At 43.9% G+C, this 21,192-nt stretch overlaps 1 protein-coding gene across 1 annotated transcript in view; it reads left to right on the top strand.

Moving 5' to 3' along the window:
* znf644b (zinc finger protein 644b) overlaps positions 1–20,964 on the top strand; it is a 50,377-nt gene extending 29,413 nt beyond the window's left edge. The window contains exons 3-7 of the mRNA XM_076278422.1: positions 4,065–6,935; positions 10,063–10,719; positions 15,578–15,700; positions 15,966–16,068; positions 17,464–20,964. Of these exons, the coding sequence (XP_076134537.1) occupies positions 4,079–6,935; positions 10,063–10,719; positions 15,578–15,700; positions 15,966–16,068; positions 17,464–17,680 (3,957 nt within the window). The 5' untranslated portion in view covers positions 4,065–4,078 and the 3' untranslated portion in view covers positions 17,681–20,964. The remainder of the gene's footprint in view (positions 1–4,064; positions 6,936–10,062; positions 10,720–15,577; positions 15,701–15,965; positions 16,069–17,463) is intronic.
* The last annotated feature ends 228 nt before the right edge of the window (positions 20,965–21,192 follow it).

Here is a 21,192-nt window from a genome sequence, read left to right as displayed (position 1 = left end):
ACCTATAGTGAAATATGTATATAACATATACAAATATGTTAACCAGTTCCAATCGGTTTAGCAGTTTCGCTTTCAGTTATTTTTAACTCATTGATGATTCTGCATTGTGTATTTAGTGTCACTAGCCACTTTCCTTGTATGATATGGTATATGTTTCTTGTAAGGCGTGGTTCGCATCAGAACGAGCTTTTAATGAACAGCAAAACTCTAAATGTTTAAGTTTTTCTATTAGTTAAAGTAACTCTAAACCACATGTTCAAACTTTGGACTTAAACAAGCTTTTGAAGCCATGAGATTTGGGGTTCACTTACTTTTCCAACCAGCATTGTGAAGGTTTGAATGATGTATTCAATATAGTGTAGAAAAGAACAATGCAATATTTTTTGAGTTCTTAGTGAAAAGGGATTTTGTTTGTTCATTATTGTAATTCAGATGAAGATTGGACAATAAAGACACATTCATACCTTAGTGCAGGTTATTCCAAAGGATTCACTTACTTTTTCTTGCTACTGTATATTGAATTTGAATTTAGTACCAAATGAATCATTGCTAAAAATCAAAGGGACTTGAAGGGAAGAAACCACTTTGAAAAAGATGAAGGAATATTATTACATTGTGCAAAATTCTAAAGAAACATTCAAGCAGTATCAATAACAAACCCCATATAATTTCAATTTCTGAAGATAACAGGCACGTTCCAATGAACAAATGAAATCACAAGTATAAATGAATGACGATATGTTTAGCTGATGTGCAAATGTAGTCAGTTAAAGTTCTCAATTCATGCACTGAAAGTACCTGGTGCACACCTCCGTTCTAATTTAACCATCTGTGTGATGCTCTTAATAAAACATCTCTCAAGCACTATATGGTAATGCAGGAGCCGAGAGCATTTTCCACACTTACTCCTAAAAAGTAGGCTAAATTAATGTCTTCTTGAAAGTTTGATTCTTGTTGTGAATATCTTTGTGCATACAGCTCAACATTTTCTCAGGGGTGTTATCAATGGTATCACTGTTGAACAGTTTTTGATTGTCAAGACATTTCAACAATGAGTCAAGACATTTATGCATTGTGACAGCAGTTCCAGAATGACTCCTGTCTTTCTGTTACAAAATAACAAAACTTGATAAAAATTGGTAACTTGTATGTTTGAATTTTGGAAGTTAGATTAAATTCCAGTTATGATGCCTCATAGACATTGAGTTATCTTAATAGCTGTTGTAGCAGTTTTCTTTGTAACAAATCAGTCTTGAGGTCATATTGCCCCCATATTTGTATTCAAATGAACTAAATTTGTGGTAGAAAACAACATTCTCCCAGCTCCCATTTGTCAATGTCCAGCCTGTATCAATTAGGTGTTTCTTCTCCATGTGGTCTAACCTGGTTGGAATGAAGGGTAAAACATGAGGGGTGAGAAGGAGTGGTAGAGAGCAGGCTGAAGGGTGACGTGTCTGGACTTGAGTGACGCTGGTCCCAGCTGGTCCAAATGTCTACATTGCCAGGTTGGGTTAGAGACCATTAGCAGAGAGAAAGAAGTCTACCTGACATACACCCCAATCAGATGAGACGTTGAGTCTCAAACCTTCCCCACTGTCAATAAATCTCCCTCTTCTGGCCTCGTGATACCTACTTATCGGCTGTTTTCTGTGGTTAGTATTGTTGACATGTGGTATTGGATGTAACTGCAGAAGTCAGTGAATGGAGGTATAGGGGTGCAGACACACATACACAGACCACCACATTAGGCTATGTCTTTGCATCTTTTAATAGTTGTTTATGTTTTCATTTTCGCTGTAGAAGCTGTCAGATATGAAGACAACTGGAAAGTTTTATTTCTTTTAAGTTCAGAAAAGGAAAAAAAGAAGAGCATTTGCTTTCTGTGTCCTTGCATGCTTATTTAATATACCGGGAGAAAAAAATCTCGATTTATGAGGAACTGGAGAATAATGTGTAATGATAATAAGCAATTATCACCTCATATTTTTTCCAGCGGTAACCTCAAGATGAGGTGCAACAAGAGTGTTAGTGCAAGTGACAAAAAAAGAGAAAAAAATGTGATCCAAAAAGCCCGGCAACATATGCACGTCACAGACATGTGAAGTGCTTCTCTAGCTTGTTCTGACTGAGGATAATAGGACCTCCTCTGTGATAATGTTTTCACATTTCTCTCAGTATTCACATTTTGTATTTGTGAACCCTGCTGAATGAAAGCAAGGAAAAATAAATAGTAACATTAGTGTCACAAGAGATGAACAAGAGACCGACAGATTGATTCAGAATTATTTAAGTTCACATAGCTTGTAACACTGCATCCAGTCGGTCAAATTCATCGTTTATACAGCTTAAATGTAAAAGGTCGTAATGGAAGATTAAAAAAAAAAAAATGCTTTGCAGTTGAATTTCCTGTTTTTTTTTTTTTGTACATGGAGCATTGCAGTGAGAGTGGCATGTGGCTCCTCGTTAATGAGCCTGCCGTGAACGTGAGACCTGAAATAGGAGTCTGCCGGCCGAGCTACCCCTGCTGTTCTGGGGTGTAAGCAGTGTAAGGTGGCTTTTCAGAAAAACGTGGGGCATATGTTCTGCCTCCAAAAAGACCCCCACCCATCCCCACCACCCCACCCCAATCCCAGTCACTCTTTTACCCCCTCCTCCCAAACCTCCTAACACCGTGGCAGATGGGTGGAATATGGAGCTGGGAAAGGTTTTACCTCTGAGGTGGTAACAGTGAGGCCACTCATTAACACTGAATTTACCACTTCGTTAGCGACGAGGCTTCCTGTTGAGCTCAGTCCCACGTCGGTGATGTCAGATCCATGGAGCATACACTTGTGGACTTCGGAGACACACTTGACTTGGACTCCTTGAAATGCACACACATTAAACGTGTACGCACACATTCACACACACACACACACACACACACACACACACACACACATATACACACACACACAAACTCACACTCGTGCTGGCATTGTTTAAAAGTTGTCATAACTCAAGTATTATACCGTAACTCAGAAAGAGAGAGGTGTGTGGAATTAGATATCTGTCTGTTCCCTCTATTTAGAGGTGTAAGGTGGGGAGGGGCTAAGTTTCAGCTGAGCGAGGTGTGTGTTTACTTTCAGCAGGCAAGCTGGTCCTGTGTGTGTGTGCGTGCGTGCGTGTGTGCATGCGTGCGTGTGTGCATGCGTGCGTGTGCCTGCATGCGTGTGTGTGTGTGTGTGTGTCTGTATGAGTCAGTGTGTGTGTGTGTGTGTGTGTGTGTGTATGTGTGTGTGTGTGTGTGTAAACCTTTGCGATGACATGAGTTTCTGTGTGTACACTGGCACATGTGTACCAATTTGTCAGGATTGAATCAACAACGGTCTCGTGCTGGGATCAACTTTGGCACCATCTGAGAGTGCTAAGACACAGCCCAATCTCATTGGTGGTGCACTTTGTTCCCATGGAAATTGGTCAATTTTAGCAAGAAGGCCGAGAACTTTTGAGGGTGGGGGGTGAAGATGGGGGCCAGGGAATGGGGTGGGGTGTGGCAGGTTCCCTCCCTGGTGTGTGCACACATGATTAAGCCCCCCAACCCCCCAACACACACACACACACACCTTCTCCACAGTTTCCAAAAGGGAGCTGTAGTCTGGCTTGTGAATAGAGGTGGTGGCAGAGATCTTATTGGGAGGGGGGGGGCACTCTGACGCTCAGAGTGATGAATGCCCCCCCCCCCCCTTGTCACACTTTCACTCCCACCCCTTCTCCATTTGGGCGAACAGTGGGGGGACTAACAGGGCCTCCGCTGTGCAGCCACCGGTTCTTTGTGTTGGGGAAAGTTGTCATTTCACACGTCGGCAGTCGCCAAGATAGCACCTGCATGAGGTGATGGCGTCTCCCTGATACGCACATTACTGTTTTAATTCTGCTGTTGTCAAATGGTCCCAATGTCATTTTTAACCTCTTTTCCCCCCTGTAGGCAGACTTAAGGAGCGATCTGTCACTCGATCAGCTCGTAGAACTAATCATGTTCTCTCTCTCTCTTTCTCTCTGACTACCCCCCCCCCCCTTTCCAGACTATTGAGCCAACATGGCTGACATAAAGCCTAAAGCAGAGGAGGACAAAGAGGGGGACACAGCATCTGACAGGCCTTGGCGTCGGCTGAACACTCCCTCTCCCACTGCCCAGAGCAGAGCCGCGGCTCTCTCTCCACATCCTGAGTACAGGCCTTTCAATGGACCCCTGCCAGCGCCCGCCTCATCATCAGGAGAAATTATTAACAGACCTCCATCACATTCCACCCAAGAGGGACATTCACAGCTACAGGAGGAATCCGATGGTGATTCGACCAGTGGCAATGGCCCTAACACAATGGAGGACATCACCGCACGGGTCTCTCCAAAATTCTCTACATGTCCTCAGTTAGACAACATCAGCTCCGGAAAACACAGAGTAACCGAGGAGTTTCTGTTTGCAAAAAACAAAACCTCTCCTCATATCAAGTCAGAAGAGGCATCAGCATCTGAAGCTGCATCTGACAGTGAGAATAGTGATTTTGAGCGACCACACCTGGAAGCGCAACGCAACCGCTCACTTAATGAACCCTCTGGCCAGAACCGTGTGGGCAGAGGACCAGCTGGTGGGAGATCCTTGTGGGACTTTGGCTCAGAATCCTCGGAGAGCTCTTCAGATGACTGTGACGAAGACTCGACCTGGGAGCCGCAAAGCGAATTCATGCACTTACTGTGGACCAGTCCCAAGAGAACGGAGTCCTCGTCGTCATCGGTCAGTCAGAGCCGCAGGAAGAGGAAGCTGAACGCCATGGACAGGGCCGGAGATGGCAGCTTTGGTCCCTTACCCAAACAGTCCCTGACTTATGATTGTTCTGATGACAATGACACGTTGGTTAGCAAAGAACCCAACGTCAGGAGGAAGCCTAATGCCAAATCACCTGTGCCCCCCCAGTTAGACTGTAGTGACGAAGCAGTAGGCACGAAAGAGCACTTTATCAAGAATAAATGCCACGAGGAGAGCGATACTGAGAGCGCCAAACTGAACCATGTGAGTGCGGAATCGGTGTCCGAACCCGGTGGCGAGCCTTTGTTCTTTCCCTGCACCAAGTGCAATGTCAATTTCAAGGAGAAGGCCCACTTGCACAGACACATGCTGCACCACCAGGCACCCCCCAACATCAACGCGCCACGGCCCTACATCTGCCGCGAGTGCGGCCGCTCTTTCCGTGACGGCAACGCCCTGCAGAAGCACATGGTCATCCACCAGGCGCGGCGCGAGCGGCTGATGGAGGAAATCAAGGGCCTGAGCGAGCTGCAGGACGAGGGCCGGCAGGCCCGGCTGCAGTGCCCGCAGTGCGTCTTCGGCACCGAGTGCGCCAAGACCTTCGTGCAGCACGCCAAGACGCACGAGAAGGACAAGCGCTACTACTGCTGCGACAGCTGCAGTCACATGGCGACCTCCCCGCAGGAGCTGGAAGCACACCGGTGCACTGCCCACACCGCCAACCACGTCCACACGGGCTCAACTCACACGAGGCCCGCCGAGGGTCTGGAGGAAGTGAAGACGGGGACCAATCGTATCATCTTGTTACACTGTAAAATATGCCCCTTTAGCACACCGAATAGGACTATCCTGAAAAAGCACACAGAACTAATTCACCGACAGCCATATTTTGACAAGAATGAGGAAGAGGCGGAGGAGGATGACGAGGAGAAGCCAGTTAGTAGATTTGCCGAGCCGAAGAAGCCAGGCTTGGACCTGCACAGGTTAAGCAGCCAGGCCAAGCCTGGCCACTCTCGCCTGTCACAGCTGAGGCCAAAGCTGAACTCGGAGACGCAGGCTCTGGGGAAGGGAGGTGCGCCGCCCTTTTGGTCTGGTGGCATCGCTGACCTCTGTGTGCGAAACCGAGTCTCGCAACAAAAAGACCGGGAAGGTCTCAGCTTGCCGCTGTTCAAATGGAGCTTCGGCAGCTCAACAAACAAGCTGTCATCATCTCTCCCGAGACTTGACAAGCCAGGCAAATTATCTCCCCCACCGACAGCCAGAATAGATGTGACAACAGGCCACCTGCATGACAAGGAGGGCAATCAGGAATACGCAGCACTGAGGCCAGGAGACGGGGAGAAAACAAAACATATTAGTGACTCTGAAATGCGCTCGAATGCCAAAATGGACAGATCCGGCGAGGAGATCCGTCAAAACCACAAAACTGACCGCGAAAGCGGCAACAGTGACACTCCGAGCAGTAGAGAATTGCCATCCAAACCTGTCCCCCACAGGACGCTGTCCAAAAGGAAAATGTCCATCCCATATCATAACACGCTTAAGCCAAAACCAGAACCAATATCACCAGTGCTCACAGAAGATGAAGATGACGATGAAGACGATGATGATGATGATGATGATGACTGTGATTATGATGATGATGAAGATGACTCCTTTGACTTTAGAGATTACTCGTCCACGTTCCTCAATAGCAGTGAGAACAAACTGAACACTTTCATGTCTCCGAATCCCCTCTACCTTCCTAGATCGCGGCTGCCCATCCGAAAGGACATCCTCCATTCCAATGGCTCAGAGGACGAAGAGGAGAGCGATTGCGATGACATCCAGGATCTGGTCATCAAGGAGGAGTGTGAGGAGACCGCCGTGAGCCTGGACGACGGTCCAACCTCAGAGTCAATGCGAGGGCCCTTCTCCGGCCACCAAGGCCCGCCTCATTTCTCCAATGAGAGGAAGTCCTGCCCGTACTGCCCGGCAGTCTTTGAGTCTGGAGTGGGATTGTCCAATCATGTGCGCGGACACCTGCACAGGGTTGGGCTGAGCTACGACGCCCGGCACATGGTGTCGCCTGAGCAGGTGGCGTCTCAGGATCGGCAGCCACGGATACGGAGGAAGGCTCCCTCCACCCTCTCCCGCCGACTCAAGAAAGGTATCTACAAAATATCCGTTACTGCTTTGTTATGTTCTCTTTTTACGCCACCTCTTCTCTCTCTTCTTCTGTCATTTTCTGTCTAATTGCAACTGCATAAGATGGTGAGCTGTCATAATTACATTTCACAGTAATCACCGTGAAGTCAAGTATGAAAGTCAGCCTCTGTCAGCTTTTTATTAAACGCATGCATACTTTTTTTCAGTTGCTGTATTATAGGTCAAGGGGTCCTCCTGAACACAAGTACACACCATCACACACACGCACACACACACACACACACACACACTTACACATGCATGGAAGCCCCTTGTTTTAGGCATGTGACTGTCTAATGGACTTGATATGCTGTATTTTTCCACTTGAAAAAACTACACAGTGAAACAATGATATGAACCAACTTTTCATATCCTGGGGAAACCATTGTTGGCCAGATGCGTTTTTTACAAGCTTCTATAGACCAGATAATCTCAGCAGAGAGTCAGGTTTGAATATTGAACAGAGATGTTCATAGCAAATAATGCAAGAACTAATCGGGCTCTGTATTTTTTGACAGTCCCCAGTGAAGTCAGACATACTGTCATTCAAAAATTATATAAGGTCAATATCAATTACGGATCAATTATCACACCAGCAGTACAATGCATTCAAGTGAGCCTGAAGCAGAATTGAACAGGATTATTATAGTTCCCATTCCCATTGACTTAGCATACTGAAGTGACACTTTCACCTTTCCTTCCTCCTCATGAAAATGTATCTAGGTTAGCAAGTTGAAAAGACCAAATTATTGTATTATTGTGTTTTGAAAGAAAATTAATTAGCATTTTAAATCACACATCTGCAATTCCAGAATAATCAAGTGATATTAATAATGAGTTATGCTTTGCCCTTTTGACTCATTCCAGCTCTATAACATAATTATTGCAGAATGAGTTAACTCACTCTTGCGTGCATGCCATCATTTGGCTTTTAATCTAGCCTTTGAGTACAAAAACTGGAGCCCAGAAATGGCCATATACCATAGTGCAGCAATTGCAGTGTTTTCAAGCCTGTAGAAATCATTTAATGAGCACAAATGACCTTTCACCTTGGCCTCTGCTAATTTAACAGCTGTAGAATCACAGGAGTATCAAAAAGTGATAATCAGTTCTAGTTAGGCATTTTTTTCGCCAATCTGCAAAAAAATGTCTAACCAATAGTTTTTTAACTGTGTGTTCCTATATGTGTCTAGTAACACCTCCCAATTTTTCCACGGCCAAATCCTCTGGGAACCTTCTGCAGAGCCAATCAAGTTTGGGGTGCCCAGAGGGTTTGGGCGAAAATGAAAAATGAAAACATTTTTTTTTTTTACCAATATTAGCTTTTGAGATGTCTAACTAAGGGTTTTTAGGGGTGCTGAATTTATCCCAGCCATTAGTTTGGAGTAAAAATGACTCCAAGTCCATAAAAAATCCATAACAAGTGGTTTTATTGAACAATTACAAAGCAAAACTTCCTTAATTAGTTTAAAATTTAACAAACCTCATCCCTCAACTTCCCTGCACTCCCTCACTCCTGTTTTCATCTTGCTGGTTGATGTTCTGGCAAGAGTTACCATGACAGTTCCCACAAGCAGAAATACACTTGACTCCTTGCTTTTTACAGTTGCAGCTGACAAACTTCAGAAGGTAGTCCGGTGCAATGGGATCTGTGTACTGGTCTGTGTACTGGTGCATAACCATGTTCTCCTTGTTTCTATCCACACTCAAGGACATCTAGTGATGGACTTTGTAGCAGTAGCATATCTCTGGTCTGGAGATATGCCCGCAAAGTGCTGTGCTGCAGCTCCTGTATGTAGTCGGAGGTAGTTTCTAAGGTTTGATACTAGTTATGTTGTCCTCATGAGTTTTACATTTTGTTGCTCACTGTCCACACTCCACGTTGGACAGTCTTCTCTCTCTCTCTCTCTCTCTCTCTCTCTCTGTCTCTCTCTCTCACTCTTTCACACACTCACACTCACACTCACACACACACACACACACACACACACATTTGTGTACATTGACTTTCTCACAAACACATTCACAACCACCCACACAAACCATGCAAATAAAGTTCACACCTTCACTGATACTGTCTCTCTGTCACGCTATGTCTCGCTATGTCTCTCTATCTCTGTCTCTCTCACTTGTGTTGCCAGCTGTTTAGACATTAATGGCTGCGTGTTGTTATATTGAGGGGACAGTAAATTTACAGTTATACAAGCTGTACACTCACTACTTTACAAAGTGTCATCTCTTCAGTGTTGTCCCATGAAAAGATATAATAAAATATTTACAAAAATGTGAGGGGTGTATCAAGCCTGAGCAACTGCCTCAGACTACAGGAGCTGCAGTACAGCACTCTGTGGGCATATCTCCAGACCAGAGATTGGCTACTGCTGCAAAGTCCATCACTGGATGCCCTTGAGTGTGGATGGAAACAAGGACAACACGGTTATGCACTAGTCCCTACACCAGATCTCGGACTACCTTTTGAAGTTTGTCAGCTGTAACTGTGCAGGGGACTGTGACACTCTCAGGTGCTGCTGTAAAAAGCAAGAAGTCAAATGTATTTCTGCTTGTGGGAACTGTCATGGTAACTCTTACAAGAACATCAACCAGCCAGATGATAACAGGAGTGAGGGAGTGCAGGGGAGTTGGATGAGGTTTGTTAACAATATAAATATTAAAATAATCGGTTTAAAATTTTTGTTTTGTAATTGTTGTTATGGATTTTTTTTATGGACTTGTAGTCATTTTTACTCCAAACTAATGGCTGGGATAGATTCAGCACCCCTAAAAAACAGACCCTCTGGGCACCCCAAACTTGATGGGCTCTCTAGGTGTTCCCCCGAGGATTTGGCTGTGGATACATTGGGTGGTGTTACTAGACACCTATAGGAACACATAGCTATTGGTAAGAATTTTTTTTGCAGATTGGTGAAAAAAAGCCCAACTTTACCCACAAAAGCAGCAATACTTCCTCCAATTAGCTTGGGCATGATGTCTCTCTCTCCTTGTCTACCTACCTTTCTCTACATTGCTAACATTCATCACCATTAAAGTTTGCCTTCAACCCCTCTCTACTCATTGTGTCCCTCCTCTAGCTGCAGTGGACAAGCCTGAGTCTCAGACTGAGCACACGTGCCCACTATGCTGGGGCTGGTTCGACACCAGGACGGGCCTGTCCAACCACGTGCGCGGCCACCTGAAGCGCATCGGCCGCGGCCTGGGCTCCGGCGGGCCCGGCTCCAGCAGCCGCTCTCCACTCTGCATCCTCAACGAGCTGCTCAGGGACGAGACGGAGCACCGCAGCCTGCTGGCCCTGCTAGGCCGCCGGCCTTCCCACTCGCGCCCCTTCGTCTCGCAGAAGTTTGCCAGCAGCGACGGCCTCTTCCTCACCCCGACCGGCGTCCCCGTCAAGGTCCAGCACTCCAGGGCTCGGGTCGGAGCAGGAGCCGCAGCCGGGGGCGATGGTGAGGGAGATCCCAAGAGCAGGCTGTGGACCGGGGAAGTGGAGGGCAAGAAGAAGGAGAAGAAGTTTGAGGAGGAGGAGATCAGGGTGGAGGACCACAGGGGTGGGGACGGAGTCCCATCCAGCACGCTGGTGGAGCTGCTGCGAAGGAGGAAGCAGGAGCGGGAGCAGGAGATGAGGGAGGGCCCGCAGCAGGTCCATGGGGTAAGGCGGCCGCTGCCCAGCAGCCCAGCCAGGGAGAGCGTCGCCAGGCTGGCCGTCCTCAAACCAGACCCATGCTGGAGCCAAGGTAAGGACGGGTCACCATGGAAAAACAGATCAGATAAGCGCGGCCCACCGACTTATGGATACTGATTATGTTGAATGTCACAAACATTATTATAGGCTATGACAGCCGGGTGTTCTTTCTCATATGCCCATGTTTACTCTATACATACAAAGAGTTCATGAGCTGAGCACTAAAGAAAGGCAAGCTATGACGTTATTCACAAATTGGGAAATAAAGGTGATTTTATTCTGTTGCACGACAAGGGATACATTGCTGCCAAAATCTCTTCAGATTGATAGCTAGATGTGATTTATTTTGTTGTTAAAGCAAACAGGTGAAAAAGTTGCTAACAACCTAACATTCTAACAACTAGGTAATAAACTAGCGAGTCAAGAGATGGACCACAGCTTCATATCATGAAATCTAACTAAAAATGCTACCCTGCTAAAGACCAGATATACATTTTTTATAAATCCCTGACTACCTAAAACCAGTCTTATTTAAGAAACTGAGTCATTGAAGCATTTAAAAACACTTCTCTTGCTTATTTCATGAGCCTGTACAAAAACACATTGATTTTTTCAAAATTCCACGGCACACCACACTTTTATTCCACGGCACACCAGTATGCTTCAGCACACCGGTTGACAACCACTAAGATAAGCAACCTGCAGTGCTGACGGTTAATCATCAGTCTAGACCAGTGGTCCCCAAACTACGGCCCGCGGGCCGAATACGGCCCACCACCTCATTTTGGGTGCCCCCCCAAAACATGTCCGTGGTATATAGCATCTGGCCCGCACGAGAGTACATCGTCAGACTATGACCTCCGTAATTACCCCCATTAATTCTCTATGGCGAGTCTTAACAGTACACGTAATACTCTTTTTGTCCACTGGTGGTTGTTTTGGCGCCGTTTCACGTTTGCCATTGAAAACGGAATGAAATGTAGGCCTACCTGCAAACAATGTAAGAGGCCTATGCTGACTGCATCAGTGCTCAAAGTATTCTAAAAGGTTATCAATTAATTGTTAATAACTAACTAACTTCTATTCAAGTCATATTTCTGGGACTTTCTGGGATAGTTATTTCTATTTTTTATTCACTCGTTTAAATGTTCATAGAGTTCAGAAAGTTCTCATCAGGTGATTTCAGATGTTTTTGCCAGCACTTCATAAAACTCTCATAGTTTGAGAACTTTAAATTATTTGTAGGATATTGCTTGTTCACAACTTGAGCTGTGTATGCAAAGACACAGAGTTCAGAGTTCACACATTTTGAATAAAATACTTTTGGAACTCTATGCTAATACTTTTGGGAATGCTAAAGTCTTTTTTTTAGCATTTTACACTGATATGGCATGATGGCAACATAAATACAGCTAACAATGGTATTAAATTGCAGTAGCCTATGATTAAATGTAATGAAATATTCAACTAAGGTAGACTGCTGTTGTTCACACCACTAAGCTATTTATGGTTACTGATACTGTTACTGATACTCCGAGTCTCTGGCCCACTCTTAGAGCCAGGCCTAGTGAGCTGGCCCTCGGAAGAAAATGTTTGGGGACCACTGGTCTAGACCATCAAACTAAATATTCCCTTGTTCTTAAACTCAAGCCTACCTCAGGCATACCACTCCTGAAATGATTATTGATTGGTTTTCTTTGGATGTCTGAAAGTTGCCATTGTTATGTTGCTAAAGATTGCTATGTTAATATTGTAGACCAAACTAAATTCAATTGAAAGTGTAATGGATCCTTCATTCAGATATGCAAACTGAGCCATTATTTCAACATCAATCAGTGCCAAAATGACAGACAACTCATCTGTTCTACTCTGTGAAAACACAATCCTTTGTCATAGCAAACACAATCTATCTCTCTTGTAAATGACAGCTGAGCATATGATTGGCCTTGTTCCTATTGATGTGGAATCAAAGGAGAAGAGCTACGACTACGTGTCTACTGTGTGATGCATGAATCATGCCGTACCCAGAGAATTCTATCACAGGTTATCTTTAAGAACTGTCATATCATATAATGTGCCAACCCCTTAGCCATGACCTTTTAACATGTGGTGCATAGGGTCAGGGCAGTGACTGGCCATGAATACAGGAAGAGATAAAGGATGGTGTTAAGCCCATCAATCTATAGGCTTGATCAGTCCACCACCCCAGGCAGAGCCTATTCTTTCCCCTTGTGTCCCATAAGCTCCTCCGTGCATGTTCCACCTCCTCCCCGTAGCTTTTTATTATTTACAGGAGCTCATTTGAAATCACACCATTTCAATCGCAGCAAGGTGCATTAAATACGAATGCACAGTGTCTGGCTCTGCTGTGCAAGTTTTCCAGAGAAGCCTAGACGTCTCCAGGCGCGGGTGCTAACCAAGCCACTTGTAAGGGTACAAGGGCGGGGGGTGGGTGGAATGGTTGAGGGAATGGTTGGAAAAAAATGAAATAGGGGGGAAAAAGTTTGCCATCGGTGGAATTATTGTAACGTGCACAAAGAGAATAAATGTCACCAAAAGTGCGTTTGAAATTGAAATGAAAAGCCACGGTGGTGCTTTGATGTGTGAGCCGTGCAGCGCGTCAGCTGTGTGTACACACCTTTTGTTTCATGTCTGTCCAAATAAAGAGTTGCGCTCCCGTGCGCTGAAAGATGTTAATGAAGATTTAAAATGTCGCATCATTATTTATTAATTTATTTGTTTGAGGGTTTGGAGCATCCATCTCAATTTCCGCATGATTTCTTTACATCGATTGATTCGTTCCACCACATCCATATAATCAAATGTTCAATTCCTGAAACACTTGCGATTCTAACAACATGATTGTGTGTGCTGAGAAAGGTGACAGGAATTTCAAATAGTCTACTTTTTTAAGTGACACTTTAAATTGGACAGTCCATCAAGCCCGGTTCTTTCTTGTTAATTTCTAGGCAAAACAGAAATGCTTTCATTTTTGAGAGATTTTCTGACAAGCATTTTCCTTTATACCCACTAGTGTTGAAAGGCTCAGAGAAGAAATTTGGATGTTATGTTTTAAAGAAATTACGATAATTAACCAACAAAACACTTCATTTGTCTCATTTTATTGTCAGTAGAACAATTCACAACTCGTTTGAATATCCTTTAGCTTGTCACCGTGGTAAGAGGGAGTGAGGTACAGAAGCAGATGTTTTTACCGATTAGGTGTGAAACAGCACAGTAGTTCTCACTGAGGATTTCGCACCATCACTGATAGCTACTTTTTTCTTTTTCTAACATTTTTTTTTGCTCCTAAGTGACAGGTTGTATATAGTGTTGGGTATTAATTTTAGAAAAGGCCATTTTGAAGTCCCTGTTACACATTTTTTAACATTTCTCCTTCATGTGTTTCCAGAATTCATTCAAAATTGCTCTTTGTCTTTGGAACTTTTTCACAGTCTGCCATTCTTTAACACGGTCATGACAGAGTGGATCTCAGGGCAGGATTGTTCCATGACTAGAATGTTCCATGACTAGACTACCGCTTTCTCTTCATCTCAGTCCTTTAGCCCTTCTCCAAGAAGAGGTGATATCTCACAAGTATTGCACAATGACCTAAAACAGCTCGTAATTAAACAGCTTGGCACTGTCGACCCCACTGCACTCTTTAAATGGAAGTTTTCGAGAGCGAGAGGGAGAGGGAGGCAGCACACTTGCCCGACTTGTCTCCGAGTCCTTGACTCAAGGTGAAAATAAGCCCCCTGGAGTCATTAGGTGGTGATAAACATTGCCTTCAACAACACCTCCTGCGATCTCTTAGATATGAAAACAGATGGAGGGCGAGGTGGAGACTCTGAGGGGAATAGCAGTTTTACACCAGCATCTCCATGCCTGCAACCACATGCTACAGCCAATCTGAACTGAAGATGACTCCAAACGCTTCACTTGTGCACGTTGGCTCCATTGTGCACCAGTGCTAGCCTGACGTAGCCCTACTCAAAATTTTATTCAGAATTTGAGTCTGGAACCAAAGCAGTGGGATTGTGAGACGTGTTTCAACCGATACAGGGGAATAATGCCCTGACCAATGACCTGATCAATCAGAGCAACAAAATAGCCTATCGTGAAATCCTGCAAAGAACAGTCAGAGCATCCTTCTTCTGACAAATGCAATAAGCACTCTTTTCTGTTCGTTTTTTAAAATTATTGTGTCGTCAGTATCTTGTACAGCCGACACAATATCGACATAAATGTATAGATGCTCTAGCGACAAGCTTTTTGCGTAAACAAATTCAACTGAAGCAAGCTCAGGTCGTGAATGATAGACAGATAAGCAACGGTGCCTATTCATTGTATAAAGCCCGCCCGGACGCCGCTTGGACAATTCGATTGGTCTGCACGATTCTCAAGTTTTCATAGAGGCTTGTCAATGGACCAAGTCCAGACCGAACTTCCTTCCAGACCTCAAATCTTGTGGGCGTGGCTAAGTTCGGGCTGGCTTTTCAGGCTGCACCAGTGCAATATACGTTGAATACTTTTCAAATACTCCAAAGCATGAGACTGTTAGTTCTTTTGACCATTGAGGATGACCACTGTGAGTAACAACATGGCAGAGCTCATTGTGACTGTATGTTCGGTCCCTTTGTCCATCTTCATGCCTGTATGCAAGCTCATACATTAAGAACTATTATGGTTTTCGTGCAGACTGGCTAGAGATGAAATATTCCTTCAGTTCAGCTTCTCTGTGCGACGTAGTTGCAATTCATCATGGTATGGTCTTTACTGTACTCCATGTATGCTTAAGCATGTCTGGATTTATTTCTTTGTCGTTTATGATTATTAGTGCGATTACATATATAAAGACGCCTTGTTAATACTTTTCTGTTGATTATGCAATTTTTTTTTTCTTGTAGGGAAGACTGACGTGAAGAAAGTTTGCATTCACTGCAACACGACCTTCCACAGTGCTGTCAGCTTATCCAATCACCTTCGAGCGTATGCTCGACGAAAGAGAGCTGCCCTGTTAGAAGGGACAAGTATGTTTTTCATTCTGTTAAAGACAATCACCCTACAATTCCATAATTTTCTATTTTCTATGTTTTGTTTTATTGTTTTAGTTGACACAGACTATCTGATCATTCTAGTATACTACCTGTATAAATAACTGATGTGCAGAACTGTACATTTCTCTGTTGTTATTCTCTTCCTATTTTTCTCTGTCATTTCTGTCATTTCCCATAATATTTCATTCATATTTGTTGAATCTGCGTGTATGACTCTGTATGCAACTGTGTCTCCCAGCCTATGATTGCAAACAGAAGAAGCCAAGATCAAGGCCAGGGCCAAAGAAGAAAATGTTCTCATTGCCACACACACCGGAAGAGATCTACAGACTCACCTGCAGGTACAAATCGCCCTCTCCTCGTCAGTTTATTCACATGGGTTGGACATACTGTATCTGGATAGAAGAATGAGTTCATTCATTGAGTTATTCATTATTTAGTGGATGGTGGAAGGAATGTCAAATTTTGAAAATATTATTTGATCAGCTTACTCAACGAGATCACTGTAAAATAAAGACATGTCTTTATAAGAGGTAGGTGGAAATACCATTAACAAGGTGGCTATTCATCCTCCTGTTAAAATAATGAATGGCCTTGTCAACTAATATATTGCTCAAAAGCAAGGTATTGGAAGCAAGAAATATGTAACTCTTGAGAATTAGGTTGTCCATGGAGTAGACTTTAAAGAAATCTTGCAGTGCCATCACCTTTTTCTAAACCTGAAAGAGATCAATGTTTTCATTCCAAGTCATGCCTTTGCCTCCTGTAAACCATGTAAACAGAAAATAAAAAGATAAATATGTTTCCGCTCATTTGCTACCAACTCAAATGTGCTGTATCCAGTCCTAGGGATGTGCTGCTGACCCAACAGGGTGCCGTTGTGATATTTTGTTGTTCTGCAAGGGACAACTGTTTTAAATAGTCACAGTAGCCTATTGAATACTGCTGTTGTGATTTAGTATATAGGCTTCATCATCAGGCCATTACAGCATGCCTGCTGTTTGCTACAGGCTCTTGTATCTATTAATTACATCTATTAAACCACCCCTGAAGTAGTAGGTCAAGGGTATAACTTGATTGTTGGCAATGAGATAGTCGGTCCTGTGCCAATCATTATGCTCCCACACCAGTGGCCATCCCACACCATTTGAACAATAAACCACATTCTGCCAGCTGCTGTGCATATCACAATTGTGTTTAGAAATTCAAAGTCCTTTTAGTTTTTCAGAACACAGTGATGACCGATGCAGTTATTACTTTCTGAATGGGTTCTCTGGGCAGTTCATTTAACATCTGTTCAATTGGTTTATATCATGTTACACAACATATAAGTGGAAAATATTGAAGGCAGCAGCTAATAGACCAGATGCAGGTCAAAATTATGCCATGGCTGTTTGATTGAATTCTTGGCTGCTAAAATAAACAACCGGCAGTTCATATATTCACATAGCCTATGTGTTCATATAAGTCAAACTGAAATTATTCAACTAACTAAATTATTCAAGTAACTTTGACTTGTACCTTCTGAAATGAATCCTTCTAATACAGAATACATTTGAATAGTCAATAGGCGTAAATTAAATCCCCACCAGGCTTAGTTTGGACTGTTTCCGAGCTATATTATGTAAACAAAAATCTGGTGCAGCAATTGTGCTCTTTTTCTACACAACCGAATGTACAAGATCTACACATTTTTGATGTCTCTCTCTCTCTCTTTCTTTCTCTCCCTCTCTCAGATTCTGTGACCTGGTCTTCCAGGGTCCACTCTCCGTGCAGGAGGACTGGATCAAGCACCTCCAGCGGCACCTCATGCATACCAGCGTCCCGCACACGGGCGCCGCCATGGTGGAGGTGACGGCCGTCTGCAAGGAGCTGCCCCCACCACCCCCTCCCGAGCGCCTGGTCCTGCCACGCCAGCACACTCCCCTTCAGGTGCCCCCCACAGTCTCCTAAACTGCCCCCCCCTCATAAAAACCCTCACTGTCTACCCCGCTTCAGAAACCCTGCACATGTATATAACTACAGGACAGATAGATATATATTATATATGAAATATATATATCAGAGGTATATATAAATATATACTTAAGATGGATATATAGAGAGGTAAGAGATTTTTTGTCTTCTTTCTGTATTGCACATCTACCTTGTCAGTCCATCTGTTTTGGTATGGACAACTGTTCTGGAAGCCTGACACCACCCTCTTCACTTGGGTTGGTGTGGGAAGCAGCACCACTTACTCAGCACGATAACTACGACGAGATTATTTTCACCAGGTTAAGGTTGGCGCGACCTTTGCCAACCTCTCAGAGAGTTAAGGGCTGGGTGCTTTCAAAGGTGCCCTCCGATCATGATGCAGAAGTCCCAATAGGTTCAATAGCCAACCAAAAGCGACAACACAGACCTCAGAAATTGTGTCAAAAGACCCTGACCGTTCTACACATGACCTCGCCGGACCTAAATGAGAACGGGGTCATCTAATTAAGAGTGATCAATATGGCTGACCTCACGGACACAGGCCCTGCTAATGCCTAGCGGGCTCATCGATGGCGGTCACACTGATCAGATGCTGTCTCGTGTCTTTTCACATTGCCAAGTTTCTCAGCGATGAAGGCCCTCAATCTGTACTTGTGCTACATTTTAACATGTAAATGAAAATCAGTGGGAATCCCTACAGATCCTACACATACCATTCACTGAACAAATGAACTGTGAACGTGTGGCTAGCTGTTTTTCTTTTTTTTTGGTCAAGCCTCCAATGGTGAAATAGACTCTTCAAACCCTCAATTGTAATGCAATACATTGAAAAAGGTCAAATCCGGGTTTTCTTGTATTTAGAATGTTTATAACCTTAATGAAGCACATTGTAACATGTAATGTTGTTTGATGCTGTAACTCTTCCAAATATTGCTTTAACGGAAAAGAAGCTTTTTCTCACTGGAAAAATAGATATTATTGCTTTAAAAAGAAGATAAGCTCATTTCTTAAGATTGGTTTCAACGCTGATCACATTTTTATGGTGCTGATACATAAAAGCTGACATAGTATTCAGAGGAACAGATTATATTTTTTCTTTTCCTTTAAAAGAACAGTAACGTGAGAATACTAGAGACCTGTTTCCAAATAACAACTAATCTTACATTGACTTGCTCATTCTAGGGGATCATTGGGATGATCTGTTACTAGATTTGTCCCATCTTGACAATCACAATAACATTGTCTTGATTTCATGCTGGTCTGAAATAAGATCACCTTCCAGACTGCCCTGTGTTGTGATATAGAGATGCATTCATATTGTGAATGTGTTCATGTTTATGCCCTGAACTCTGTACGGTGAGAGGACACTGTAGCGGTCACATGGTATGTGGTATATATATATCATGTGCAAAAGACAGTGGCAGGTGTCCCTGTCATCGGCTGTTATCTAAAATAACGTTTTCTCTGAGAAGTTTGTGAACTTGGTAATACATGCCTGTACAATCTGTATGTTTGTTATCTGTTTGGTTGAGCATAGGACAAAAATCTTGTTGTATGCAGAGTCTCATACAATCCACATTGGTTAGAACTTGAAAAATCATCTAGTCTGGGCCAGGTCAACTTGTGATCCACAGTAATTTTCCATAGTGCTTTACCATGTTTAGCACTTAAATGCACTCAACAACTGTGTGTGTTCACATCACGGTGTGGACCCCACAGAGGTATAACATAAGGTTAATTGATTTGATGTTAGCTGGCTCACTAGTTTTGCTATGTTCAAACTGTAGCTAATTGTGTAATCTAAGAAAACCAATGGAAACCCTCTAGTCCATACTCTTGTAGTGTTTTGGAGGCGTACAGCACTGGTTCCCAAAGGCAGGTTCTTCAGGGGTGGGGCAGAGTTATACCAAGCGGGGCATCGGCTGAGGGTCCAAAAAAAACCTAAACAATCAATTACAGGTGACCGTGCTTGCACAGAGCCTATAACTGATTTTACAACCGACTTACTTGGTGAGGAGTTAGCCTACATAGCATACATTGTACTTGGCCTAAATGTTAGAAGTGATAGCTAGCCTAATCATGAATGCAACTGGCATGCCTCTAACATGGACACTATATGGACTGATGCACTTTTTTTCACTGTCAAAAAGGAGGCCTGCCATGAAGTTTGGGAACCACTGATGTACAGTCTATTTTTCAAACCTAACGTAATTGACACTCAAGCCTATTTCCTTAAAGTTACTGACTACAGAGAGAGTGTCTAAGATGAGTTGTTATAAGGAAACAGGACCTTCATGTGTAACCCTAACCATTCTATAGGGGATTCATTTTGACTGCCCCATTTGCATTGTATCTGTTTGGCTTTCTGTGATTAAATACAGCAGTCACTTGCAGAAATAAAATAAAATCATAAGGTTTATTCACATTTACCTGCATAGTTCTATGTTTTTATATACGTTTACGTAATTGTTGTCAGCATTTAGAAATACCACTTGAATTATTTTAGAAGCACCACTTCTGACACTAAAGCCATAAACATCAGCTTATGGGTGAACAAAAGAGCTCTGAATGGTGATGCTGATGGTCTCTCAAAGCTTTTCTCTCCAGCCTCATGGTTTCAAGGCCTCTTTATGAAATTGTTTCCTAAACGAGCAATAGATAGAACACACAGTGCTGGTTTGGCATCTCTTTTTTTGGATGTTTTCTGCCAGTCAGATGTCTAAAATGTGTGGACGAACTAAGTGACTTTAGAATCATGTAGACGCATCAAGCCACGGGAAGTGAAAAGTGCACACATGTGGACAGTCAGTTTGCTGAACGCTGTTTGATTAGATGCTCATTGCCTGACGTGAGATCTGACAATGTTGTTACCCAGAAATCCAGAAAAATGTGTCAACAATTAATTTGCAAGTCAACCGACTAAAAGTAGACCTCAGTTTCACTTCACTTCCGCAGTCAATCTTCACAGCCTCAGAAGAAGCAACCCTGAATCAGGCCTTAAGCTGAAGCACAAACAGAGCTGCACCAAATCAACTGATAATCGCCAAATTAGCATGTGATAAAGAGCCTTTCAAATGTTGACACAACACGCGTTAACCGCCCCTGCCACAGCTCCAGTCTGCCCCGTCAACAAAAGGTTCCCGTCGCAGGGATGGGGTGGCATTATGTAATCTGCAAATCATCTCCCCTCTTTCCTGTTTCGCTTCTTTGTGTCTGGGGATGTTGCGTTTGGGAGTGGTAGGGGGGCCAGTCCCTTGATCACCACTTTTCACCAGTCCACAAGCAAAGCCCCCAGCCCCACCCCCTGCTGAGGGGCCCCGACTCCACCCAGTAGTGTATCGGGGGTCCCCTAAAGTCCCCCCACCATCCATCTAAAGCTACCATCAAAGCCCCATAAACCAATTGCCATCGGACAGCTCCGGAGGGAACCAGGGACGCCGTACCCCACCAGCACCCTGACTCCCCAAGCTCCCCTCCCCTCTCTTAGA

The sequence above is a fragment of the Alosa pseudoharengus genome, unplaced genomic scaffold (genome assembly GCF_046254945.1).
Source record: "Alosa pseudoharengus isolate Yale_2024_CS ecotype anadromous, Long Island Sound unplaced genomic scaffold, YU_APseudo_1.1 YU_APseudo_1.1_scf_11, whole genome shotgun sequence".
In the NCBI taxonomy this organism is placed as follows: domain Eukaryota; kingdom Metazoa; phylum Chordata; class Actinopteri; order Clupeiformes; family Clupeidae; genus Alosa; species Alosa pseudoharengus.
Note: the sequence above shows the minus strand (reverse complement) of the source record. Positions and strands in the feature narration are given on the sequence as shown.